The sequence below is a fragment of the Grampus griseus genome, assembly GCF_964374135.1.
Source record: "Grampus griseus genome assembly, chromosome: 7".
NCBI lineage: Eukaryota > Metazoa > Chordata > Mammalia > Artiodactyla > Delphinidae > Grampus > Grampus griseus.
In genome coordinates, this window is record NC_139001.1 from 26896657 (window position 1) to 26924348 (window position 27692).

Genomic DNA, 27692 nt, shown 5'->3' on the forward strand with positions numbered 1-27692 from the left:
GAAATTTGATGTCTCACTTGTCTAAAAATTTTCCAAAGTATCTGTGACTTTAGGATTGAAACAAAGATGGACATAATAGTACATCTGGAACACTGTAGCATAAACTACCCATAAAGTTCTAATGCACCATAGTTATTGTGTATTTAACCATTGTTCAACTAGTTTGTGTCATCTTCACTTTCTTAATCACATTTAAACTATCAGGTTTAAAATACAGAATTGCTTATATTTCACATTTTAAAGTTCCTATAGTGATCTCACATAATTTTTTAATGAGAGAGTCAACATGGTATTGTACCAAATATAAGGTCTGTTCTAATCTGGCTCTATCCTTTCCTGGCTTTGAACCCTGGCCAGTTGGTGATTAAGAAGAACCATGCATGACTCAAAAGAGTGACAGGCTGGTTTCCTCTCTCCCACTTAGAAAACAAGAAATTGGCTCTCTGCCTTGTCAGCTCTCTTGCTTTAGACAGGCATCTCATTGTTCTTTAATTGTTTGATTGCCACCTGCCTCAGCGCTCCTGGAGACCTGTGACTTTCTACATTTTACAGTCATGATAGCATATATCAGTACACATTAAACACTTTGGAATTAAAAAAAATACTTTCAAAGACCAATGTCCAGGAATCAGAAACTGACTGAAAAATCTTAAATAACCACAGGTCATCATTCTGGGTGATTACAGTGGTATTTGCATTTTCAGCTTAAGTGAAGCTACATACCTTGCTGGTCACTAAATATCGTGAGAGCAAAAGCTATTAATGTCACAGAAAAATGTCATGAATTATATTAAATGGTTTGGACTATTTTCCAAGATAAAATATGAGTGGCCAGTGGTTACATATTCATGTGTTATAAAAAGGGATCATTTGTAGGCAGGCTAAAGGGTTTTTGTTGTAAAAATGTCTATTTTAGTTTTTCTTCTTAAAACGTGAATACAGAAAACTTTTACTTCTTGATATTTACTTGGAATTTTGTACCCAGTATTTATATAGCATATGAAGGATTTATTAAACCAGAAGATAAATAAAGGAAATTGAAAGATTGTGTTCAAAACTCATACCTGGGTCTCGTTTATTTGACAAAAATACTTTCTAAACAAGATCCACATTATACTCTTGAATCTCTTACATGTGTATAAGGCTACACAATGTTCAAGGTGCTTCTGTGCAATTAATTTCAATTGATCCTTGCTTCATATTTTCACTCAATTAATATGCAATTAAATCAAGACAGAGTTTAAAGGACTAATACATGACAGACATGACTAATAATGTAATAATAATAATGACCTACTTTATTGAGCAACTGCTATATTTCAGGCATTATGATGAGGACTTTACATCTAATATCTCATTTAATCCTCACACTAACCCTAGGAGGTAGGCATAATATTATTATTAGTCTTAATCTCATTTTACAGGGTTTAGCTAATAAATGTCAGAGTGATTTTAACCCAGGCAGTCTCATTCCCGAATCCTCATATACTGTTAATCATGATGCTGTACAGAATATATTTACTAAGATTTTTTCCCCTTTCTTTTCTTCTTTCACCTTACTACCTTTTCCCCTCCTCTTGTCACTAATGCTGAGAGAAAAAAAAAAGACCAAAAATGTAACCCCATAGTTAGGCTTTGGAGTAGGGATTCATGCTTTCCTCCATTAGTAGAATTAACTGGAATAGGATACAGGGTGAGAAAATTCTTCCAACAACTTACAAGATCCAAGGCGGCTGCCAAGATCGATGCATCAGGAATTGTCCCTGGCTCACAGCAGTTTAACAGAAACTGAAAGCGCTTCATGCCTTGTCGGATTGCTCCAAGATTCACCACGTTTTTGCTTTTTCCGCCATCTTGGTTGGAAGACAGATGGTCATCAAAACTGTGGCAACCTGTAGGGGTTTTCCCATGTTGAAGGAATGAAGGAGAGAGAGTGTAATGGTTGTAGAATAAAAAAGAGCTTTGAAGTTTCAACAATGCATTTTCTATAGTGTTGGCCTAAGAACCTTTTCCTGAACTACACTTCCCTCCTCTCTATCTAATGCTTGATTTGGACACCTTGACTTTTAGGAATCTGATGACACATAGCATATGTTAATAAGGGGTCTTATATAACTATTTTAATATAGGGTCTGATCCATAGAGAACAGACTTGTGGTTGCCAAGGGGGAGGGGTGGGTGAGGGAGGGATGGATTGGGAGTTAGGGATTAGCAGATGCAAACTATTATATATAGAATGGATAAACAACAAGGTCCTACTGTATAGCACAGGGAACTATATTCAATATCCTGTGATAAACTATAATGGAAATGAATGTGAAAAACAATGTACATATATATATGTATGTATATATATATATGTATATATATGTATGAATGTATATATATATATGAATCACTTTGCTGTTTAGCAGAAATTAACACAACACTGTAAATCAACTATGCAGCAATAAATTTTAAAAATTAAAAATTAAAAAAATAGATAAATATAGGGTCTGATCATTTTGCTTTCAGGTCTCTTCTCTAATACTGCTAAGAGGATTATTTAAGATGATTCTGCCTGTAACTAACTTCTGTTTTTATGGAAGATGCAAAATCACTGTGCAATTTCAGATCTGTTACAAAAAACTGATATCAAAGACAGTATCTTGATATCTTAATTACAATGCAAAGAATCACTGATTATTAGAGTTGTAAAGGACTTGAGAGGTTGGTCATTTAATGCCAGGATTTCCAACCAGCCTGTGCATCAGAATTACCTGAGCAGTGTTTGAATCTTATTCAGAAGTTCAGAACCAGAGTCTCTGAAAGAGGAGTGTAAGAATGTGTGCTTTGTAAAGCCTCACAGATGATAAGGATGCAGCCAGCCTGACCCCACACGGTGGTCAGAGGTTTAGGAACCACTGACTCATCCTCACTTATTTTTCCATAGTTAAACTGCATACGAATGAGAATCGGTCTAGAGCTTCTTAAAATGCAAACTATCAGATCTCATCGCTAGAGATATGGATTCCATAGGTCTGCAGGCTATGTATATTTTTAACAAACATGCCACATGATTTTAATACAGAAAGTCTAAGGATCACACATTAAGGAAGAATAATACAAAGCATTTTTTTCATTTCTTTTAACCCCATGTACGTTTTTAAAAACCTAAGTATCTCATAGCTTTTCTATAGCTTCTAGTACATATATATATATATATATATATATATATATATATATACACACACACGCACATATATATGTATATATATACACATATATATGTATATATATATATATAATATTTAGTTTATCTTATATAATGCTATAATATTGAACATAGTTTTAAACACCAAGCCCAAATTACTTCCCATAACTCTGAAATGTACTTTCAGCACCTAAGAATATACCCCCTGATTTAGTGCTTGGCTTAATGTGTGCTGACACCATTTGCGATGTTGCCAACTCTAGGTCCTCACTAAGTCACAGATCCCATTACAGGAAATGGCTTTCTCACCTCTTTTGTCAAAAATACCTTGATACCTCCCACCCACTGCCCCACTTTCCCACTTGCTGCCTCAACACAAAAAAAGTGGCCCCACGCAGCCTTTGCTCTCAACTAAGGTGCCCTATACGCAAGCAGGTCATGATTGGTGGTTGCAGATGTATGGTGAATAATCTGTTCCTATTAATAAACACTAATGTTCACAAATTTGCATTTAAAAATCAGATCCAGAGTTGGATGTACCACTTTAATAACTTGCATTCTTTGTAAATAAAAGGGCGATATTTACAATTATGAGCTTGGTTTACCATGAAAGTATGTACTAGTGGAAAGAGGTGAGCACCTGTTCTTTTAGAAAACACATCCTTTGGAAGCAGTTCAAGCTTGGGGAAAAGATACCTTTGGACTTTATTACCACAAGATAAAAAATTATGGCATGGGGCTTGAACCAAGATGGCGGAGTAGAAAGACGTGCTCTCACTCCCTCTTGTGAGAACACCAGAATCACAACAAGCTGCTGGACAATCATCAACAGGAAGACACTGGAACTCACCAAAAAAGGTACCCCACATCCAAAGACAAAGGAGAAACCACAATGAGACGATAAGAGGAGCGCAATCACAGCAAAATCAAATCCCAGAATCGCTGGGTGGGTGACTCACAGACTGGAGAATACTTATACCACAGAAGTCCACCCACTGCAGTGAACGTTCTGAGCCCCACATCAGGCTTCCCAACCTGGGGGTCTGGCAATGGGAGGAGGAATTCCTAGAGAATCAGACTTTGAAACCTAGTGGGATATGATTGCAGAACTTCGACAGGACTGGGGGAAACAGAGACTCCACTCTTGCAGGGCACACATAAAGTAGTGTGCACATCAGGACCCAGGGGAAGGAGCAGTGACCCCATAGGAGACTGAACCAGACCTACCTGCCAGTGTTGGAGGGTCTCCTGCAGAGGCGGGGGGTGGCTGTGGCTCACTGTGGGGACAAGAACACTGGCAGCAGAAGTTCTGGAAAGTACTCTTTGGTGTGAGCCCTCCAAGAGTCTGCCATTAGCCCTACCAAAGAGCCCAGGTAGGCTCCAGTGTTGGGTTGCCTCAGGCCAAACAACCAACAGGGAGGGAACTCAGCCCCACCCATCAGCAGACAAGCGGATTAAAGTTTTACTGTGCTCTGCCCACCAGAGCAACAGCCAGGTTTACCCACCACCAGTCCCTCCCATCAGGAAACGTGCAGAAGCCTCTTAGACAGCCTCATCCACCAGAGGGCAGACAGCAGAAGCAACAAGAACTACAATCCTGCAGCCTGTGGAACAAAAACCACATTCACAGAAAGATAGACAAGATGAAAATGCAGAGGGCTATGTACCAGATGAAAGAACAAGATAAAATCCCAGAAAAACAACTAAATAAAGTGGAGATAGGCAACCTTCCAGAAAAAGAATTCAGAATAATGATAGTGAAAATGATCCAGGACCTCAGACAAACAATGGAGGCAAAGATTGAGAAGATGCAAGAAATGTTTAACAAAAACCTAGACGAATTAAAGAACAAACAGAGATGAACAATACAATAACTGAAATGAAAACTACACTAGAAGGAATGAATAGCAGAAAAACTGAGGCAGAAGAACTGATAAGTGACCTGGAAGACAGAATGGTTGAATTCACTGCTGCAGAACAGAATAAAGAAAAAAGAATGAAAAGAAACGAAGACAACCTAAGATACCTCTGGGACAACATTAAATGCAACAACATTCGCATTATAAGGGTCCCAGAAGGAGAAGAGAGAGAGAAAGGATCCGAGAAAATATTTGAAGAGATTATAGTCAAAAACTTCCCTAACATGGGAAGCGAAAAAGCCACCCAAGTCCAGGAAGTGCAGCGAGTCTCATACAGGATAAACGCAAGGAGAAACACACCAAGACACATAGTAATAAAACTGGCAAAAATTAAAGACAAAGAAAAATTATTGAAAGCAGAAAGGGAAAAATGACAAATAACATACAAGGGAACTCCCATAAGGTTAACAGCTGATTTCTCAGCAGAAACTCTACAAGCCAGAAGGTAAAGTGATGAAAGGGAAGAACCTACAACCAAGATTACTCTACCCAGCAAGGATCTCATTCAGATTCGATGGAGAAATCAAAAGCTTTACAGACAAGCAAAAGCTAAGAGAATTCAGCACCACCAAACCAGGTCTACAACAAATGCTAAAGTAACTTCTCTAAGTGGGAAACACAAGAGAAGAAAAGGACCTACAAAAACAAACCCAAAACAATTAAGAAAATGATCATTGGAACATACATATAGATAATTACCTTAAACGTGAATGGATTAAATGCTCCAACCAAAAGACACAGACTTGCTGAATGGATACAAAAACAAGACCCATATATATGCTGTCTACAAGAGACCCACTTCAGACCTAGGAACATATACAGACTGAAAGTGAGGGGATGGAAAAACATATTCCATGCAAATGGAAATCAAAAGGAAGCTGGAGTAGCAATACTCATATCAGATAAAATAGACTTTAAAATAAAGAATGTTAGGGCTTCCCTGGTGGTGCAGTGGTTGAGAGTCCACCTGCCAATGCAGGGGACATGAGTTCGTGCCCTGGTCTGGGAAGATCCCACATGCCGCAGAGTGGCTAGACCCGTGAGCCATGGCCACTGAGCCTGCGCATACGGAGGCTATGCTCCACAACGGGAGAGGCCACAACACTGAGAGGCCCACGTACTGCAAGAAAATAAATAAATAAAGAATGTTACAAGAGACAAGGAAGGACACTACATAATGATCAAGGGATCAATCCAAGAAGAAGATATAGCAATTATAAATATATATGCACCCAACACAGGAGCACCTAAATACATAAGGCAACTGCTAACAGCTGTAAAAGAGGAAATTGACAGTAACACAATAATAGTGGGGGACTTTAACATCTCACTTACACCAATGGACAGATGATCCAAAATGAAAATAAATAAGGAAACAGAAGCTTTAATAGACACAATAAACCAGATAAATTTAGCTGATATTTATAGGACATTCCATCCAAAAACAGCAGATTACATTTTCTTCTCAAGTGTGCACGGAACGTTCTCCAGGATAGATCACATCTTGGGTCACAAATCAAGCCTCAGTAAATTTAAGAAAACTGAAATCATATCAAGCATCTTTTCTGACCACAACGCTAAGAAACTAGATATCAATTACAGGGGAAAAAACGTAAAAAACACAAACACATGGAGGCCAAACAATACATTACTAAATAACCAAGAGATCACTGAAGAAATCAAAAAATACCTAGAGACAAATAACAATGAAAACATGACAATCCAAAGCCTATGGGATGCAGCAAAAGCAGTTCTAAGAGGGAAGTTTATAGCTATACAAGCCTACCTCAAGAAACAAGAAAAATCTCAAGTAAACAATCTAACCTTACACCAAAAGGAACTAGAGAAAGAAGAACAAACAAAACCCAAAGTTAGCAGAAGGAAAGAAATCATAAAGATCAGAGCAGAAATAAATGAAATAGAAACAAAGAAAACAGTGGCAAAGATTAATAAAAACAAAAGCTGGTTCATTGAAAGATAAATAAAATTGATAAACCATTAGCCAAACTCATCAAGAAAAAGAGGGAGAGGACTCAAATCAATAAAATTAGAAATGAAAAAGGAGAAGTTACAACAGACACTGCAGAACTACAAAGCATCCTAAGAGACTACTACAAGCAACTCTATGCCAATAAAATGGACAACCTGGAAGAAATGGAAAAGTTCTTAGAAAGGTATAACCTTCAAAGACTGAACCAGGAAGAAATATGAACAGTCCAATCACAAGCAATGAAATTGATACTGAGATTAAAAATCTTCCAACAGGGCTTCCCTGGTGGCACAGTCGTTGGGAGTCCACCTGCCGATGCGGGGCGCGTGGGTTCGTGCCCCAGTCCGGGAGGATCCCACATGCCATGGAGCGGCTGGGCTCGTGAGCCATGGCCACTGAGTCTGCGTGTCTGGAGCCTGTGCTCCGTAGCGAGAGAGGCCATGGCAGTGAGAGGCTCGCGTACTGCAAAAAAAAAAAAAAAAAAAAATCTTCCAACAAACAAAAGTCCAGGACAAGATGACTTCACAGATGAATTCTATCAAACATTTAGAGAAGAGCTAACACCCATCCTTCTCAAACTCTTTCAAAAAACTGCAGAGGAAGGAACACTCTTACACTAATTCTATGAGGCCACCATCACCCTGACACCAAAACCAGACAAAGATACTACAAAAAAGAAAACTACAGACCAATATCACTGATGAATATAGATGCAAAAATCCTCAACAAAATATTAGCAAACAGAATCCAACAACACATTAAAAGGATCATACACCATGATCAAGTGGGATTTATCCCAGGGATGCAAGGATTCTTCAATATATGCAAATCAATCAATGTGACACACCATATTAAGAAACTGAAGAATAAAAACCATATGATCATCTCAATAGATGCAGAAAAAGCTTTTGACAAAATTCAACACCCATTTATGATAAAAATTCTCCAGAAAGTGGGCATAGAGGGAACCTACCTCAATATAATTAAGGCCATATACGACAAACCCGTAGCAAACATCATTCTCAATGGTGAAAAACTGAAAGCATTTCCTCTAAGATCAGAAATAAGACAAGAATGTCCACTCTCACTGCTATTATTCAACATAGTTTTGGAAGGTCTAGCCTCAGCAATCAGAGAAGAAAAAGAAATAAAAGGAATACAAATTGGAAAAGAAGAAGTAAAACTGTCACTGTTTGCAGATGATATGACACTATACATAGAGAATCCTAAAGATGTCAACAGAAAACTACTAGAGCTAATCAATGAATTTAGTAAAGTTTCAGGATACAAAATTAATGCACAGAAATCCCTTGCATTCCTATACACTAATGATGAAAAATATGAAAGAGAAATTCAGGAAACACTCCCATTTACCACTGCAACAAAAAGAATAAAATACCTAGGAATAAACCTACCTAGGGAGACAAAAGACCTGTATGCAGAAAACTATAAGGCACTGATGAAAGAAATTAAAGATGATACCAACAGATGGAGAGATATACCATGTTATTGGATTGGAAGAATCAATATTGTGAAAATGACTATACTACCCAAAGCAATCTACAGATTCAATGCAATCCCTATCATATTACCAATGGCATTTTTTACAGAACTAGAACAAAAAATCTTAAAATTTGTATGGAGACACAAAAGACCCTAAATAGCCAAAGCAGTCTTGAGGGGAAAAAAACGGAGCTGGAGGAATCAGACTCCCTGACTTCAGACTATACTACAAAGCTTCAGTAATCAAGACAATATGGTACTGGCACAAAAACAGAGACACAGATCAATGGAACAAGACAGACAGCCCAGAGGTAAACCCACGCACCTATGGTCAACTAATGTATGACAAAGGAGGCAAGGATATACAATGGAGAAGAGACAGTCTCTTCAATAAGTGATGCTGGGAAAACTGGACAGCTACATGTAAAAGAATGAAATTAGAACACTCCCTAACACCATACACAAGAATAAACTCAAAATGGATTAGTGACCTAAATGTAAGACCAGACACTGTAAAACTCTTAGAGGAAAACATAGGAAGCACACTCTTTGACATAAATCATAGCAAGATCTTTTCTGATCCACCTCCTAGAGTAATGGAAATAAAAACAAAAATAAACAAATGGGACCTAATGAAACTTAAAATCTTTTGCACAGCAAAGGAAACCATAAACAAGATGAAAAGATAACCCTTAGAATGGGAAAAAATATTTACAAATGAATCAATGGACAAAGGATTAATCTCCAAAATATATAAACAGCTCATGCAGCTCAATATTAAAAAAACAAACAACCCAATCCAAAAATGGGCAGAAGACCTAAATAGACATTTCTCCAAAGAAGATATACAGATGGCCAAGAAGCACATGAAAAGTTGCTCAACATCACTAATTATTAGAGAAATGCAAATCAAAACCACAATGAGGTATCACCTCACACCAGTTAGAATGGGCTTCATCAGAAAATCTACAAACAACAAATGCTGCAGAGCGTGTGGAGAAAAGGGAACCCTCTTGCACTGCTGGTGGGAATGTAAATTGATACAGCCACTATGGAGAACAGTATGGAGGTTCCTTAAAAAACTAAAAATAGAATTACCGTATGATCCAGCAATCCCACTACTCGGCCTATACCCAGAGAAAACCAAAATTCAAAAAGACACATGCACCCCAATGTTCATTGCAGCACTATTTACAATAGCCAGGTCATGGAAGCAACCTAAATGCCCAACAGACAAATGGATAAAGAAGATGTGGTACATATATACAATGGAATATTACTAAGCCATAGAAAGGAACGAAACTGGGTCATTTGTTGAGACGTGGATGGATCTAGAGACTGTCAAACAGAGTAAAGTAAGTCAGAAAGAGAAAAACAAATATTGTATATTAACGCATATATGTGGAAACTAGAAAAATGGTACAGATGAAACAGTTTGCAGGGCAGAAATTGAGACACAGATGTAGAGAACAAACGTATGGACACCAATGGTGGAAAGCCGCGGGGGTGTGGGGGTGGTGGTGTGAATTGGGTGATTGGGATTGACGTGTATACAGTGATGTGTATAAAATTGATGACTAATAAGAACCTGTTGTATAAAAAAATAGAGAAAACCTATTTATTAAGTTTATAGACGTGTGTAATTTAAAAAAAAAACACTACTGTTACCTTGGAAAAAAAAGAAGACTATATATTTTCCTGTAAGCACAGCTTTAGTCACATCCAAGTTTTGGTATGTAATATTTTTATTATCATTCTGTTTAACTTATTTTCTAACTCCAATTGTGATTTGTTTTTGGGGGTGTTACTTAGAAGTAGTATTTCATAACTTCTAGTTACCTTTTCGTTACTGATTTGTAGCTTAACTACAAGTCAAGAAACACACTTTGTATAATTTTAATACTTTGAAATTTGTTAAAATTTGCCTTATAGCACAATATGGTCAGTTTTAAAAATGTTCCAACTGTGCTTGAAAATAATTTGTAATTTAAAGTTTTGGAGTATAGTGACTATATATCTGCTTGTTGAATCAAATTTGCTGCTTACATTATTTAAGTTTTTTATATCCTTACTAACTTTTTTTTGGGGGGGGGGTGTCTACTGGTTCTGAAAGAGGTATCTTCTATCAGCGAATGACAGCAGTATGCTAAATCTCCTATTATGATATTGAATTTGTCTATTTTTTCCTTGTAGCTCTGTTGCTCTATATAATTTGAAGTTAAGTGCATACAAATTTAAAACTTCCTGGTAAATTGAAAAAAATTTATGGCATGGCATGAAAATAATTACCAATTCCTGGTCAACAACTTTTAAAATGTCTCAGCATCATACTGAGATATGTAGGTGTGAAATGGTATGATGTCTGGAATTTGTTCCATAACACATTAAAAAAAATAAGATGAAGCAAGTTGGAAAATTTTTTTACCATTATTGCAAGTCGGCGATGGATATTTGGTATCCCTTGGGTCATTTTTCACTTTGTCTATGTTTGAAAATTTTCATAAGCACAAAAATAGCTCAGGGGCTTCCCTGGTGGCGCAGTGGTTAAGAATCTGCCTGCCACTGCAGGGGACATGGGTTTGAACCCTGGTCCGGGAAGATCCCACATGCCACGGAGAAACTAATCCTCTGTGCCACGACTACTGAGCCTGTGCTCTAGAGCCTGTAAGCCACAGCTACTGAAGCCCGCGCACCTAGAGCCCATGCTCTGCAACAAGAGAAGCCACCACAATGAGAAGCCCACATACCGCAATGAAGCATAGCCCCTGCTCGCCACAACTAGAGAAAGCCCATGTGCAGCAACAAAGACCCAACGCAGCCAAAAATGAAATAAACTAAGTAATTAAAAAAAAAAAAGCAAGGTCCTACTCTATAGCCCTGGGAACTATATTCAATATCCTGTGATAAACCCATAATGGAAAAGAATATGAAAAAGAATGTGTATATATGTATAACTGAATTACTTTGCTGTACAGCAGAAATTAACACAATATTGTAAATCAAGTGTACTTCAACAAAATAAATTTTTTAAAAAGGCTCAGATTATAATTAAAATATTATTATCAACATTTCCCATATTTCATTCCTTATGGGTACATTTCCTTTTCAGGCACAAATATTCCATATTGAAAATGCTATATTCAACAACTTCAGTATTTTTTTTCCATTTAGTATAGCATATTTTGTATTAAATGCAAAAGGAAGTAGCACAAGAAGAATCTAAAGGTGGAAAAAATTCAGAGGACAGAATTTCAAATGGTATACAGAAGGTAAAGCTAGAAACTACAAATAAGGAACAAACGTTTCTTGGACAATGCTGTTTCCAGACAGCTGCCTTTCAAAATACTACTCTATTTACTCACTGGACATTACCAAAGCTATCAGAACAGGTAACTCCTGTTATATTTCCTATCTATATATCACTTTATTAATCATTTATATATAGCCCTTTGATAGATACACATATCACAGGAAATCCCATCCATTAAAAAAAGTTATAACCTTAACAGTACCTAAACTTAAACCTTGAATTTAAGATAGATCCCAAGTAATATTTTTCTTTTTAGTGAATCCAGTTGTTTTATTATTTCATACTATAATTAAGATTTAAGATACATTAAGTGATAACTCTAAATTTGTCATAGAACTAATATATAAGACAGGACGGATGGTAAAAAAATATTCTTATTTAACCAATTTATTAAAAACAGTTGTCATCATTTTATTAAAGGAAGCATTAAGAATAAGCATCCCACCATTTCTTCCAATATTTTTGACAAACTAATTAATTCTAAAAGAAATGTATTCAATATTACTAAAGAAAGTGTCATTTTGATTGAAAGAACTTCAGAAACAATGCAGTTAAAGAGTATAAATAATTAAGAGAAAAGTGATCAAAACAATCTTTGTCAGCAAGAACCTATTCTGTGAAGAATCATTCACAGAATGATGTACACTTATTACAGGTAAGAAGATCAGCAGACTCCTACAAGCCCAGGACATAAAGAACACGCTGTAAGTAAAAGCTATTTACAATGGAAATTTTCCATTTTATCTATAAAGCATTAATAGATAACAATATATTTACTAACTTTTTGAGCACTTAGTATGTGCCAAGTACTATATGAAATATTTTATAATTTATTTAAAAAAATTTTTTGTAACAGTCATGTAAGATAGATCTTTAAAGATAATTAAAGAGAGAGAGAGAGAATGAGAGAGAATAGAGACAGAAAGATAAAGAGAAAAGGGACAGGTTAAGTAGCCTAGTCTAAGTTCATGCAACGGAAAGTGATAAAGTCAGAATTCAAATCCAAACCTAGTGACAACCAGCCTGTACTCTTACCACTCTGCCACACTGTGTCTCTAGAATACCTGAATGTTTATGTTGAAAGAGTTCAGACCTTCACATACTGCTGAAGGTAGTGATTATGTCAGGAAAACTACTGTAATAAATAAATCAACACTGTACATGTTACAAACTGATTGTCAAGTTGTACCCTGCTGACATTTCGTATTGTAATACTGAAAGAAATGTTGAAAAGTAATTTGCCTATAAAAGGTAACTCTTCTATATCAATCTTTTATATAAACTTACTAGAATGTAAAGATGCCTCTTGGCTTCCTTGGCCATGATTAATTTTTTAGTCTCAGTACGTTTTAGTTGCATTTATTTACTATTTTTTAACATTAAATTTACTGAGGTATGATTCACATAGAATGCATTTTTAAAAAGCTGTTAAATCCCAAAGGAGCATTTCAAAATCTAGTATTTCTTTAAGCAGCATTTTCCATACAGTTTATGGCAGAGCTGAGCACAAAGAAGATATTCAGTAAGTTTTGCTGATCAGCTGAAAAAAAAAAACCCACTGCTTTAATGAAATATCTTCCCTCAGATAGAGACATCATGATTTCTAAAACAAAATATTCTTAGTGAATAGAAAAATATAGAAGAAAAAGATAGCTGGTCTGTGAATGTAATTTCAGTTCTGTTAAATGTTCAGCAGATGTGTTTTTCATTTGTTGAATAAATTTTTAGATTGAAAAAATTCTATCGCCTATTGCGTTTTATCTTAGCTCAGTGAAGTTCAGGTACTACATTGAAATTGAGGGTAAGAACGTTTCATATTTGCTTTCTTTAACAACTTTAAAGAAAGAAACAGAAAATATGCAATTAAATGAAAATAATTTAAATGAGAAGGAAAAAAGACAATGCATCTATAATTGATGGATGGGGATTTATTCACAGATTGCAAAGCAAAAAAGAAAGAAAGAAATAAGCAAAAGCAGGCTCAAAGTTAGAAAGATGTTCACAAGGCCAAGTATGGTAGTTGTTGCAAAATACAATGTTCTTAGATTAGCAGATAATGTTCTTTTGGTTTTTTAGAATAGCTGGAGATACCTGTCTTTTGCGAGAGATTCTGAAAGAGTTAACTCACAGAATACCTTTTATAATTTTTAACAAGCCAGAGATCGTGAACAAAGAATGATGATGTACAAGCCATCTTCTTTTGCCAGTCCAAAGCACATAAAATATTCCAAAATCAGTCCCAGATTTTATCGTTTTGTCTTCTAGACACACAGGAAGAGACTGTCTGTATTACAGGTATTGCTGACACAAACTCATCCTAGACTCAGGCTGTATGAATATTCTGTATCAGGTCTTTTCTATTTGTGAATGTAATATAAAAACTATGTGAAACAACAGTTGAAATCTGTAAGAATAGTGGATGAGGAAAACTCAAAATCCAGAATGTTATGAAACAATAACAATAACATATTTGGAACAAGAGTAAGAGTAAAAATATTGACCTATTACTTGAAGAAGGGAGTGTAAGGAAATCAAAGGAGGGTAAACAACTCAATTATGCTTTCATCCTTTCTACTAAGGACAAAAATTCACAGATGGGAAAGTACAGAAAAGCTTCATTAAAAAGGCACCAAATGTGAAAGACCCTAGTTTCTGAGTTTAAGCCTCAGTTCCATCAAATTACACTCCAGTGCACAGAAATGACCTGGAGATGCGATCACAGTACTAGTCAAATGACATCCAGCTAACACAGCACATACCTAGAGAACGTACTTTAGTTCCACACTTCATTGTCAAAGAACCACCACAAAAATGTCTTTATAACACCGACAGTTTTGAACACTAGATATATCTCTAAAATATCATGAGTGGAAAGAGTACAAGAGGATTGAAAATGACAAAGATCTCAATTATTAGGAAGATTCTTGAAACCATAGACTAATAAGCCTGATGTGTGTCCTAACCAAATTCTGTAAGAGAGAATTGGATAGGCAGGAACACTAAAAAAAACAACACAGAAGTAATCATAGACACCACTGTAGTTTACTGAAGAAGACAGCATGTTGAACTGTTACATTCCTCCTTTCGACAGAGTTATAAAGATATCAGTGAGATAATTTTTTAGTAAAGTCTAATGATGTTTTTTGTATAAAGTAGGAAAGTGCTTGCTGATCACTAGTAAATTAAATGTATGGTTGGCTGAAAAACTGTACCCACAAATTGTTAATCAATAAAAGTCAACTACATGTGCTCTAGGAGCTATTTCTTTGTATTTGTCCTGCTTTGTGAGAATATCAACAACTTGGATGAAAACAGGGAAATGTGTATGTCTCTCATGATGGATTTTTATAGCACAATTGTAGAGAAGAAAAGATTCAGAATTCCTGGACAAGTGACTTAACTACCCCCCAAGTTAATGAAACAATACATTTTATTTATTTTGAGATGAAGAATGAATAAGGGCTACATCAAAGTAATGCATGATATTTGTTCATGAGAAGGACAGGTGGCAAAAGTTAATCCAAAATTCAATACAAACCAACTCTGTGATGTGAAAACAGATAATGCAGTCTTAAATTGTGTTCATCCACTGGCTGTATCCCTGGGAGCTTAACAGTTACACTATCTATTACACTGATTAAAGTCAAATATAGTGCATTGCATTCCATCTGAAGCACCATATTCTGTAAAGCACATCATCTAATTAGAATACATAGTAAAATGGAATCAGGTTGGTGATGGATCTAGAGACTCTCCTATGTAAGGAAAACAAAAGGAATCAACAATATTTAATGAGCAGAAGTGAGATCAAAAGAGAGAACATGAAATAGATAATAGGTGAAACTGGCATTATGTGGGTATGAGTGTGCGTGTGTGTGTGGCTACAGATATCATGACTAGGACTAGTGAGTCAAATTTATGGATAAGTATATTTTCAGCACATAAGCAAAGACTTTCTCACAATGAAAGCTGTCTAGTTCTGGAACAGGTTGCTTTGTAAAGTAATAAACTTGCCCTCGGTGGAAGTGTTCAGAGGGTGGCCAGCCACCCGTCTGGGATATAATGTGCAGAATTCCTAAGTAGATAGGTGGATGGATAAAAGGATACCTGGAGTTGTTTTTAGAACTCTCAGATTTTAATAAGGGACAGAACAGCAGAAGAAAAGTCTGTGTCTTATTCTTTGTACACCCAGGGCCCACTAGGGAATGAGGAACATGGTAGGACTTCCATAAATGTTGCACCAAATTGATAATAAATAGAGAAGCTATAAACAGTAGTACAAACAAAACACATACGAGAAAGAAATGAATAAGAAATGAAAGGAAATAGAAAGTAGATCATTTTATCTAATCAAATGTTTGTTCTGTGTAATAAAAGTTGCATGTAATTCTTAGGCCAAGTGACATTTACCAAGACGCTTGAAGAAATTCTCCTCTTCCTCTCTCCCGTTTTCCATTCCACTCCCTGGTCCACCTTCAGAAAGCTTTACAGCACTGGTGAATTTGACCTGAGAAAAAAAAGGATGGTAGTCAGATAACTCAATTCAGAGGAAATTCTTTGTGTTTATACTAACCTTTACCTTGAAAAATAAGTTGTTTAGAATATAAAGGTCACTTCATTTCTTTTGGCTTCCACATCTGGTTAGCTAGTCTGTATAGTTTATTCCCATGTGCCAAAAAAGACATCACTTATAACTATAATTTGAGAGCCTTGGTCATAGATTGAAAGTAAAATAATCAGGCACTATGAAAATAATTTAGTGAGCAATTGAGATATTCTTAGAGTTTAATTCTGATAAAGTCCAAACTCAAATTTATGAACAAGTCATATTCATCCTTTACAAACAACACCACAACTGAGAATCAGATGAAAGTAAAAGATAGCCAAATAGAAGATTTCAAATCTCTATGAAAGAACCAGTATAAATGAATTTATAATGTGTACTATAACTAAAGTGCAATAACATGTTTTTTTCGTAACACTTAAAATGTGTTTGTTTACAGCAAAGCAAGGAAGCTATGGACCCCACAGACCCTCAAATACTTGGCCAAATTTTAGTAAAAAGAATATGAAGGAGGAATTATAAATATATCTTCTAAATGTCTTATAAGGTTGCTATAATCTTTTTATAACTCCAAAATATTACTTTAAAAAAAGATAGAAGAAAACTGGTTTTAGTGAGATTCAAAGAAGAAAGAGTATAAGCAAATAATTTGTATATAAAGAAATGTAACTCCTATTACATGCTGAGAATTACAGCAACCAGGCCATGACTCAGCCACAGGGAAGACTCTTATCAGAGATGGATTTCACTAAGAATCACGACCTTTTCCAAACTGCATGCTACTCCAATGCTTAACAGAAGAAGCACTTAGTGGGAAAAATCATCCTGAGCTTCTTAATCCTTTTCAAAGGGGAGAAAGGTTCAGATGGTAGGAAAAGTAGGGAAAGAAAATATATGGGGTGTGTGTGTGTGTGTGTGTGTGTGTGTGTGTGTGTGTGTGTGTGTGTGTGTGTGTGTAAAAGAAATCACTATACAATTATGTGTCCTTGGATAGGAGCTTGAGATGTTAGGATTTAATACATGTATTAAAAGTAGCTGGGGGCTTCCCTGGTGGCACAGTGGTTGGGAGTCCGCCTTTCGATGCAGGGGACACGGGTTCGTGCCCCGGTCTGGGAAGATCCCACATGCTGCAGAGCGGCTGGGCCCGTGAGCCATGGCCGCTGAGCCTGTGAGTCCAGAGCCTGTGCTCTGCAACGGGAGAGGCCACAACAGTGAGAGGCCCGCGTATCGTCAAAAGAACAAAACAAAAACAACAAAGAAAAAAAGTAGCTGGGAATTAATACCTATATACCTCTCTATATCTGCATTATAGTTTTTTGTCACTTTTTTCCTTTCTATGATTGCCTCATACTAAGACATCTTAGTTTCCATAGTTCACTTAAGTCTCCAAAACTTACTTACCTTGAAGAGAATTTCTTCAGCTCCTCCTTATTTGGCCCCTCCAGGTGTTTAGCAGTCCCCAGCCCTGACATTTTTCTATCAGTGACTCCAACACTCTCTTACGTAAGTAATGTCCTGTTTACCTTGGAGCTTTGCCTGATGAAAGAGAGGCGGTCCACAGAGCTGATGTCCAGGAGGTCCTCCACACCATCTGCCAGGCCTGAGAGGGAGGATCGTTTCAGCCAGTTTCCTAGTTAATAATTCAAAAAAAATTAGACCATTATAGCATTTTCTCCCAAATGGATTAAACAAAAAAGTTGGCATGTGCCCAACAAGCAATGAAAGTTACATGACTTGATGTAAATAAAAGTGAAAACAAATTGTCTTCGAAATGTACATGCTTTGAATAAAAACATTCAGCGTTGGACTATAAAATTACATGACTAAATCAGAACAAAAAGAACCCAGGCCTCTTGCATGATTAAAACCGTAATCCATACAGTTCTCTTTGACAACTTTCACATCTTCCATTAAGTCCTGTTGATTTTACCTCCTAAGTATCTTTCAAATATGTCTACTTCTCTCCAACTACACGGTCACCACCCAGTCCAACCTACCATTACTTATACCTGGAGCACAAGGGCAGCTTTCTATCTGGTCCCCCATATCCACTCATGCTCCCTCCAATGTGTTTTCCATGCAGTGATCTTTTAGAAAAAAAGTTTACCTGCTCATGTTATCCCCCTGTTCAACATCCCACCTCGGCTCTGTAGGGCTGTAGGATGAAGAGACAACCTGACCTGCAAGGCCCACACGCTCTGGTCCCTATGGCTTCACCACAGTCATGCAGCCACTCTTGTCTCAGTTCTTCCATGTCCCTCCCTCCTAATACCTTTGCACATTGTACTGCTACCACCTGAAATGTTCTCCTTCCTCCTTCTCCCAAGTACCCTGCAGATCTTAATATCTCTTCCTTCAGGAAGCCTTCCCTGATTCCTGCCTCTCCTCCCCCTCATTTAGGTTAGGTCTCATCCTTGCATGCTTTTAGGGCACTACATATACTTCCCTCATAAAACTGATAGTTTGGGGACTTCCCTGGTGGCACAGTGGTTAAAGAATTGTCTGCCAGTGCAGGGGACACAGGTTCGATCCCTGGCCTAGGAAGATCCCACATGCCGCAGAGCAACTAAGCCCATGCGCCGCAACCACTAAGCCTGTGCTGTAGGGCCCGGTGCCACAACTACTGAGCCCGCATGCTGCAACTACTGAAGCCCATGCGCCCAGAGCCCATGCTCCACAACAGGAGAAGCCACCGCAGTGAGAAGCCTGAGCACTGCAACGAAGACCCAATGCAACCAAAAAATAAAATTCGTAGTTTGCAACTCTGTTTAGTTGTATGATTATCTGCTTTAGTGATTGTCACCCCTAATAGATTGTAAATTCAGCAAAGTCAGGCATTGTGAAATTCTGCTCACCATTTAATCCCTGAATCCTAGCACAGTGTTTGCACACCATAGAAGCTCATAGGAAAGGTTTGAGAAATATCTGCTGAAAAAAATGAATGAATGAATGAGTAAATGAAGGAGTCAGCCTAGGCTTTGTGACTTGAAAGCTTTCCCTTTCTCGACCTTCCCACAAGTTGCTCTGTTTTGATTGTGAGTTGGTTTGAGGACATGGCAGGGAATAAGAGAATCCGTAAGATAAATACAGACATACTTTTACCTATGGGGAGTTTAAGCTTCTTTCGGAGGGAAATTCTACGTGACCGAGAGCGGGTGCGCCGGTCAGAGGTGGTCCCCGAGTGAGCAGTGGTGCATTCTGAAGTGTCCTGCTCAGACTGGCTGCTGGTGTCACTCGCCGCACTCTGGGATTTGAACATCTTGCGCCAGAAGTCTTTCCGCCCCATGTTGCCCCCTTGCATTTGTTCATCGCTGAAAGCAAGCAGAGGAGAGGGTTAAACGTCTGAACACATGTGAAATTCTCTTACATTTCTTTCAACCTCCTGCCAATGACACTGTGGCAAATCGTGCAGGATGATCTTTGATGGGCTGGGATTTAGGAAGAGGCAGAGTGGGAGTGGAAGGAAGGAGATCAAGCTTGACTCTCTGAGCTCTTCTTGATAATAGCCATGTCTCAGCTGTCAAGTTGAGGAAATCATTTTTTTCAGCCATGATATAAGACTAATATTACTGCAGGTAATCGTCTGCGAGTGTGAGTCATAAAAGCTGAAGCACTTACAGTGTCAGTAAATATTTAACTTTTTATATTTTTAAGTTCCCTGGGGGTGTGCAGTACCGTATCTTATTCCCCACCCCTACCCCAGGACAGTATAATTCTTGGCCCTAAATAAACTCACAAAAATACTTGAACGAATGAATAAGTAAAATGCAATCAGCACACCCAGGGGATGCATCATTCCACAATTTTTCAGTAAGTAATTTTCATAGTGCCTGATTATTTAGCTTTCTTAAGTCAAAGAAACTTAAGGTTTAAAAGTAAAAAAGGGCTTCCCTGGCGGCGCAGTGGTTGGGAGTCCGCCTGCTGATGCAGGGGACATGGGTTCGTGCCCCGGTCCGGGAAGATCCCACATACCGCAGAGCAGCTGGGCCCGTGAACCATGGACACTGAGCCTGCGCGTCTGGAGCCTGTGCTCCGCAACGGGAGAGGCCACAACAGTGAGAGGCCCGCACACCGCAAAAAAGAAAAAAAAAAAAGTAAAACAAAAAATTAGCCTGACTCAATAAGACAAATGGGAACATCTCCAAAGGGATTTTTCACTAGGGCATTCCACAAGAGGAAAAAGACAAGTGGCCAATGGTATGCAGAGTTTAATCTCACTAGGAATTTTAAAAAAAGGCCAGTTGAAATGAGATCCCTATTTTCACTCATTAAATAGGCAAAGATTAAGGTGGGGTGGGCTGGGAGGGGAAGAAAGCAATGATACTATCATACTGCCATGATGAGAGAATGAGTCAACTTTTCTAGAGGGTAATTTTGTAAGATGTTATCCAAAGGCTATGTCTACACCCATGACAAAGAACTTCAATTTCCAGGAAGTTATCCCAAGGAAATGATGGGACAATATACTAAGATGTAGATACTAAGTATCTACTTAGTATCTAAGATGTAGATACTAAGACGGTCAAATGCTCACTGAGGCTTCTGGGTCAATGTTAAAAATTGGAAATAATCTAAATTTACCTCTAGGGAAACAGCTGAATAAATTGTGACTTCCATATGATGGCATCCACTGTAGTCATTAAAATCCTATTTTCAGAAGACTAGTGATATGGGGAATGTTGATGATATATTGCAAAGTTAAAAGGCACTGATAAAATGGATTAAGCAGGATATCACCAGGTTAATAAAAATAGTACACGTGTATGTGTCTTTGTGTAAGCTCGTGTGTACACATGCTCAAACATGTACCCAACATAATACACCAAAAGTTTACTGTGGTTATTTCTAATTGAAGGTATTTAAACATTTTTTTTCTCTATGCTTTTCTGTGTTTTCCACATTTGGCAACTTGAAGAACACGTATTATTATACTTTACTAATTTGGAAAGAAAAGATTATGGAGAATACTCTAGTAACATGTGATGAAATTTTTTTGGGGGGGGCGGTTTGGGTAATGGTCTGTTTATAAGCTTTGGGGTTAAATCTGGGATCTACCTAAAATCTGACAGTACTGTGTAAAGCAGTCATTTTCTTGGGATATTTACACGGGGATGCAGATTTTTTATCTCAAAATCTCATTAGAGTACTAAATACCTTTAATTATTATTTTAACTCAGGACATTCTGTTTATCAAATATGGTGTGAATTTAAATCAGTGTTTTAGAATTTGACTTCCTTGTTATTTTTATCAATCACAGTGCTTGAAGCATTTCTTACCTTTGGGAAATGTGCAACACAGTGATGAGTACATGACTACGTGGCCTGAGTGGGGAAATATCCAGGGAGACTATAATTGATCAGCTTTACAATAAAATGCCGCATCAGCGTCGTCCAATGCGTGTGTATCAATCATGAGTTTCAGAGATGTGGGCATATAAAACTGCTTTTAATATTACTCAGTTAACGTGATTTTTATTTAAAAGGGAAAAAGGAGAAGCAAAGGGTATGAGGGGGGTAGGGGGAAGAGAAAGTTCTCTGTCTTCTGGCAGAGAAGCCATAATCACCCACCCACCTTTCTCCAGTGCTAAACAGAGGACATGTGGTGTGCTCATCTCCTGGGCCCACTTGGACCAGGGAAAAGTCCCATGTTTGACATTCTATGACATCCCTCCAAGTGGAAATTTTTATGTAGAGGCATATTAATACATGTATCTTCATTCAAGGGAAAGAACAGACATGTGCTAAATGCTGAGAAATCAGGTGGTGTTTACAGAACACTACAGAGAAAGAATCTTTTGCAATCTAGAAAACTAAATCACCTAGCAAGGTAGACAGTTGTATGTTTAAATCTAGTTTACCTATTAAATCATTCTTATTATTCAGATTAGCTTAATAGTTATAAGTGTTACTTTGGGAAAAGTCCTCTCTCCTTTTTTGGACAGATTCTGTATGTAAGGACTTTTAACTAGTCTTGTGGTTGGCTATTCAGCTACAGACAGACCTTTGCCTTTCACATTAATTTTTTTTCCCTCAGAGCTTATGTTTGGATGTTTACTATGTCCTTAAAGATGTCCTGAAAGGAAAAACTAAACCTCGGTTTTCAGAATGGAAATTAAAGGAGACAAAGGCTACATGGTAATTTGGCAAGTCTATTGTTTCATTGACTGTCATTCATTCATTCTTAAAATTAAGTGCCTACGATGGGCCAAGTCCCGTCTAGGCATCGGGTCTGTAATGGTAAGTAAAAACTCATGAGGTCCCTGCACCCACAGGGTTGATTTACCTTCTCCTTACTTTTCTCCACCCATTTTAGGGGCAGTTTCTAAGAGTTTGAAGGCCTACAAAAACTGCAGGCTTTTTGTTCCTTAAAGGTTTTGTTTGTCTATTGTGGATTACCAAGGTCCTATTTCATGACGGTGATTTCCTTGACTATAGAGAGGGCATATTATAAAATCTGGATTATCCTGCAGAATTTCTGGAAGGATAATCATTTAATACTAAATCAGGGTTTAGGGAAGTAGAATGGTATACCTAAAATGATGGTATTTTAAATATTGATCACACCACTTGTGGGTAAATAGGCCTCAAAAGAAGAATGAATACAGGTGAGCCTTGCACAGAACTAGACTGTATATTTGGTGTCTACAGTAATCCTCACATTTTCTGAGGGCACTATTTTCATGATGCTTTTGATTTTGTTATTATGAAAAGTAGAGGGCTTCCCTGGTGGCGCAGTGGTTGAGAGTCCGCCTGCCGATGCAGGGGACACGGGTTCGTGCCCTGGTCCGGGAAGATCCCACATGCCGCGGAGCGGCTGGGCCCGTGAGCCATGGCCGCTAAGCCTGCGCGTCTGGAGCCTGTGCTCCGCAGCGGGAGAGGCCACAGCAGTGAGAGGCCCGCGTACCGCAAAAAAAAAAAAAAAAAGAAAAGAAAAGTAGAGATAAACTGACATCAGAGGGCATTGGAAAGGATCTCAGGAGAGAACCAAGGTGAAAAGGAGAAGAGTCGATGTTTCAGCTAACGCTGGACAGGAGAGTAGATTATCTTACTTATTTTTGGAAAAGCTTCATTGATTACACTGACAGTCGTAAGTGATTTTAAGCAAGAAAGTGGATGCCATCCCCAGCCCACCTGATACACATGCTATTTTTCAAGATTAATCTGTAGGATTGTGCATGAAAGGCAGAAGTGGGGTAGAGACTGGCAATGGGAAAGGCAGTGAGGGAGGCTTCCTGGAAGCACGAGGTTGGTTATTTGTGATTTGGGCCCGTAGAGATTAGTGGCTTTGGGAGTGAAAAATAAAGGGCAGAAGGAGAAGTTCAACAGAAATGAAAAACAAACAAACAGCAACTTGGAAAACAGAATTTCTTCCAGTGGGAAGTGCTCAATCCACTCCATGGGAGACAAAACCAACGCTACTTACTGCTCTGGAGTCTGTGAGGGGCGACCGGACATGAAGCTGCGACATTCCTCAGGTGCAGAGGTCACCTGGCCTTTATCCACAATGCTTCCTGCCTCTGACCTGTGCAAATGGTACATTCCACCGATCACAACATAGCAGGACACCACCTCCCAATACTTCATATACTTCATAAAGCAAAACACTTTGTTATAGACAACTTAAATGCCCTGCAAACCCTATACCATCATGAGTCTATGTCGGTATGGAACATATCCTACCATTTGAGTCATGACCTAGCTACCTTATTGCCTAAGGATACCACCATCATTGCAGACAGAGCCATTAACTACTGGCAGGATTTTAAGATTAGGTATTTCTTTTAATCTTTGTAAGTGGCAATTCTTATATAATAGGCATACAATAAATTCATATTCATTAGAAGAAAAAATAATTGGGCATTGCTCAGCAATTTTTCTTTTGCCATGTTAAAAATATTACTTGCTGAACAGGATGATACGGTATCAGTAATTGCTTTTCCTTTCTGGATAAGAATGTAAGTTAGCTATAGAAGGGACCAAAACACAGATAACATTTTACCACGTAATTAAGAGCTATGAAGTGTGGTTCAAGTGTATGAAAGTTTGGGATCAACTGAGCTCTGATTCATACAAATGCAGCATTTATTTGACAGTAAACTCATTCCTTTTCTAATCTGTTGCTGGGCCACCACCAGTGATATCACTCGTACAAAAAATTATAGTTCCCCCATCCCTGTACTGGAGTTACACACCACGTAGGAACCACACGGACAGTACAACAGAAGATTATATTCTACAGACATAGGCAAACCCTCATATTCAGAGAGCTCAAGCTTCCAACCTTTTACCACCTCCAGGCTTAGATTCTGGTTCATTTTCCTCCACCTTTTTCCCTGGTGCCAACTTCTCAGCACTATCAAGCAAAGCACTGAGGGCCACTCTCCTGAAGACATTCCCATGGGCCTCTTTGATAAACTGGACCAGCTGACGGATGTCACAATACAGCCCCTGTTTGGAGGCCAGAAAGAAAGTGTGGGGAAAGATAGCTGTGATTGAATAGTATCCACAGAAAGAGGGGTAGAAGGTAATTCCTTGGATCTAGATGAGCATTGGAATCATAAGAAGAAAACATATTACTACAGTGAAACCAACGGTATCCTGTCCCTCCATTGTTCCTATGGTAACATTACCAAGAACCTTGCCCATCATCCTTAGTATGAAAAAAGATGGTTACCATGCTTCATATTCAGAAAGTTGGTTGTATCATTAGAAAGACATCAATTTATACTTTTAACCACTGGATTCCCAAGCTTTTAATTTTCTCTCTTAATTGTGACTTCTGAAGAGATGCCTGCAAAAAAAAGGCAATCAGAATTTTGTCTAGACTAGAGATTTCAGTCTCTGTTCAGCTTCTCCAAATTTTCTGCATCATTGTGATAAAATATGCTAAGTCCTCTAGATACTTCCAACAGAGCCTGATATTCAAGGATGATCCATTTTGCTTCACAGATTTAACAAATAATATGTATGTTGTAGCCCATTTGAACATGAGCTTGACTATGGACTTAAGATGATACAGGGCTGTTAAAACCAACATATTAGTGATTCAACTTCTAATGCAGGACTTTTATTTTAAAGATATTAAGCTTTGCATTCAGCATTTCCCCCACTCTCTTCTCTCTTTAAGAAGGTAGTTACTGGGCTTCCCTGGTGGCGCAGTGGTTGAGAGTCCGCCTGCCGATGCAGGGGACACGGGTTCATGCCCCAGTCCGGGAAGATCCCACAAGATCCCACGTGCCGCGGAGCGGCTGGGCCCGTGAGCCATGGCCGCTGAGCCTGCGCGTCTGGAGCCTGTGCTCCGCAACGGGAGAGGACACAACAGTGAGAGGCCCGTGTACCACAAAAAAAAAAAAAAAAAAAAAAGAAGGTAGTTACTTATATTCTTTGTCTTAGGAAACGTTCATGACAAAGCAGAACACAGAAGCCTACAAAACACTTATCTTATAACCCTTTTGGGTTTCAAAACCTAAGACCACTGGGACAATTATGCCTATGATGTTTAGAAAAGCAGAAGGAAGAACTACTAAGGAAAACATAGAATGTCCTTTGGATCCTGTGGGCAGCAAGGCCCTATGCTCTCACTCTGCAATTTGGTGGCTCCTCCATGGAAGGCAAGGCCCCAGAAAGCAAGGGTTCCAAACTCACCAGAGAGCCCATCCCTAAGCAGCAGAGAGTACTACGTGAACTAATAAGCATGACTGATGACTGAAACCCACGGAGCCTCACCAGGCGCTGGGTCCTACCTAAGACTTGGGGATCTTTGCACTACTCTGTGAGGTGGGGAGACCCATGAATGACTGAGGTTCAACTTCCAGCCATTCTGGTGGAATGGGGGTCCAAAGCCAAACTTAAGTTGATTTAAAGAAAATTAAGAAATGTAGTATCTCTTCTATACACGAGTTTGTAGGTTAAGACTTATAAGAGCTTGCATATACTATAATCAATTTGTCAAATTACTTCTTTCCATGACCAAACCAAATGCATGGATGGTACCCAAGTTATTCATAAACTCCAAGAACCTTGCTAGGATGGCTTCAACAATCAGCAAAATTAAATTCCTTTTCATTTGGGGTTTTGTTCTGTTTATCTCAAGTTAAGTGAATACATAGTTTCAGTGGTTTAGAGTAGCTTAAGACCATTTCTTTGACTTAGGTAGATTAGCAAATAGTGTCCATATGTATAAATGGGCTGATTTCTGCATAAGAGTCATTGTATCTAACAGATCGGTAAGACAGAGAAATGTTTCTTTATTCCTCGGAGAGACCTGAATTCATCTAGTCGTATCAGATGTCTCAGTCTTCATCCACATTTTACTATCCCAAACCACAATCTCCTTAGTAGCAATTAAACGCTAACCTTTTATAGCCTGGCTCTCTGTACCTGTGGCTTCAGTGGTTTAATTAACAGTCTTTGTCTTTTTGAAGAGTAGCTAAAAGATTACAGTGTTCGATAAAAGAAGGCAAAACCCATTTCAGCAGCATATTTGCATTAATTTTTAAAGTAAGCATGGTTTCAAACAAAAGCTTGGTATAACTTTCTTTAATATTTCATGAGCCAACACGCTGGGCTCTAGCACCTTCTCTCTGAAGGGCTCTTAAGTACCTAGCAACGATCTCAGCAACTACCACAGAACCTCTGAGATGGAAGAGATAATCCACTTGGCAGGTAGGATAACAAGTAACGGAGGAGAAATGTGTTGCTGAGTTTCTACTGAGAGTTACTGGTGACACTGGGAAAATAGATATTTTAACTTTAAAAGTTTTAGACTTCACTTCTCTTTCTCAAGGCCACGGCACGAGACTGAGAACTCCTGTGGGAAGAAGAGGTGAGCTTCTCACCAGATTCTCAGGGCTGTGCAATTCATGCGTAGTTGAAGCGCAGCGTGTGATGAGGGATTTAAACATGGCGCTGACGATGATGCCTTCCACATTTTGGGCTGTGGATTTGTTGTCCACCGTGCTGAAGTTATTTCCAAACCCAGCCTTGTCTGGAATGCAAAGGCACCAATTAAAGGCAGTGTTTCCATTCAGCTACATAGTTTAAAGAAGTAATGAAGTACTCCAGGACTTACCGAAGGGCTACACAAAATACAGAAACAGAGGACTGAGGATACTCCCGGTTTGATCATCTCTATGAGGACTTAAAGATAAACAACTCATAGTCTCCTTCAGAGTCTTTACTATGACACATTCCACCACTTTGAGAAATGTTTT

The 27692-nt window shown here is 38.2% G+C and overlaps 1 protein-coding gene across 5 annotated transcripts in view; it reads right to left on the bottom strand.

Moving 5' to 3' along the window:
• The window catches only part of UNC80 (unc-80 homolog, NALCN channel complex subunit), a gene marked incomplete at both ends in the record, with an annotated part of 239244 nt that overhangs the window by 152665 nt on the left and 58887 nt on the right, over nucleotides 1–27692 (bottom strand). For 3 of the 5 annotated variants that reach the window (XM_082658570.1, XM_082658569.1, XM_082658566.1), the window contains 7 exons: nucleotides 1720–1892; nucleotides 16326–16422; nucleotides 18003–18109; nucleotides 19576–19790; nucleotides 23903–24001; nucleotides 24761–24927; nucleotides 27318–27466. In XM_082658570.1, the coding sequence (XP_082514696.1) occupies nucleotides 1720–1892; nucleotides 16326–16422; nucleotides 18003–18109; nucleotides 19576–19790; nucleotides 23903–24001; nucleotides 24761–24927; nucleotides 27318–27466 (1007 nt within the window). The remainder of the gene's footprint in view (nucleotides 1–1719; nucleotides 1893–16325; nucleotides 16423–18002; nucleotides 18110–19575; nucleotides 19791–23902; nucleotides 24002–24760; nucleotides 24928–27317; nucleotides 27467–27692) is intronic. The other 2 variants (XM_082658568.1, XM_082658567.1) reach the window with 1 other exon arrangement.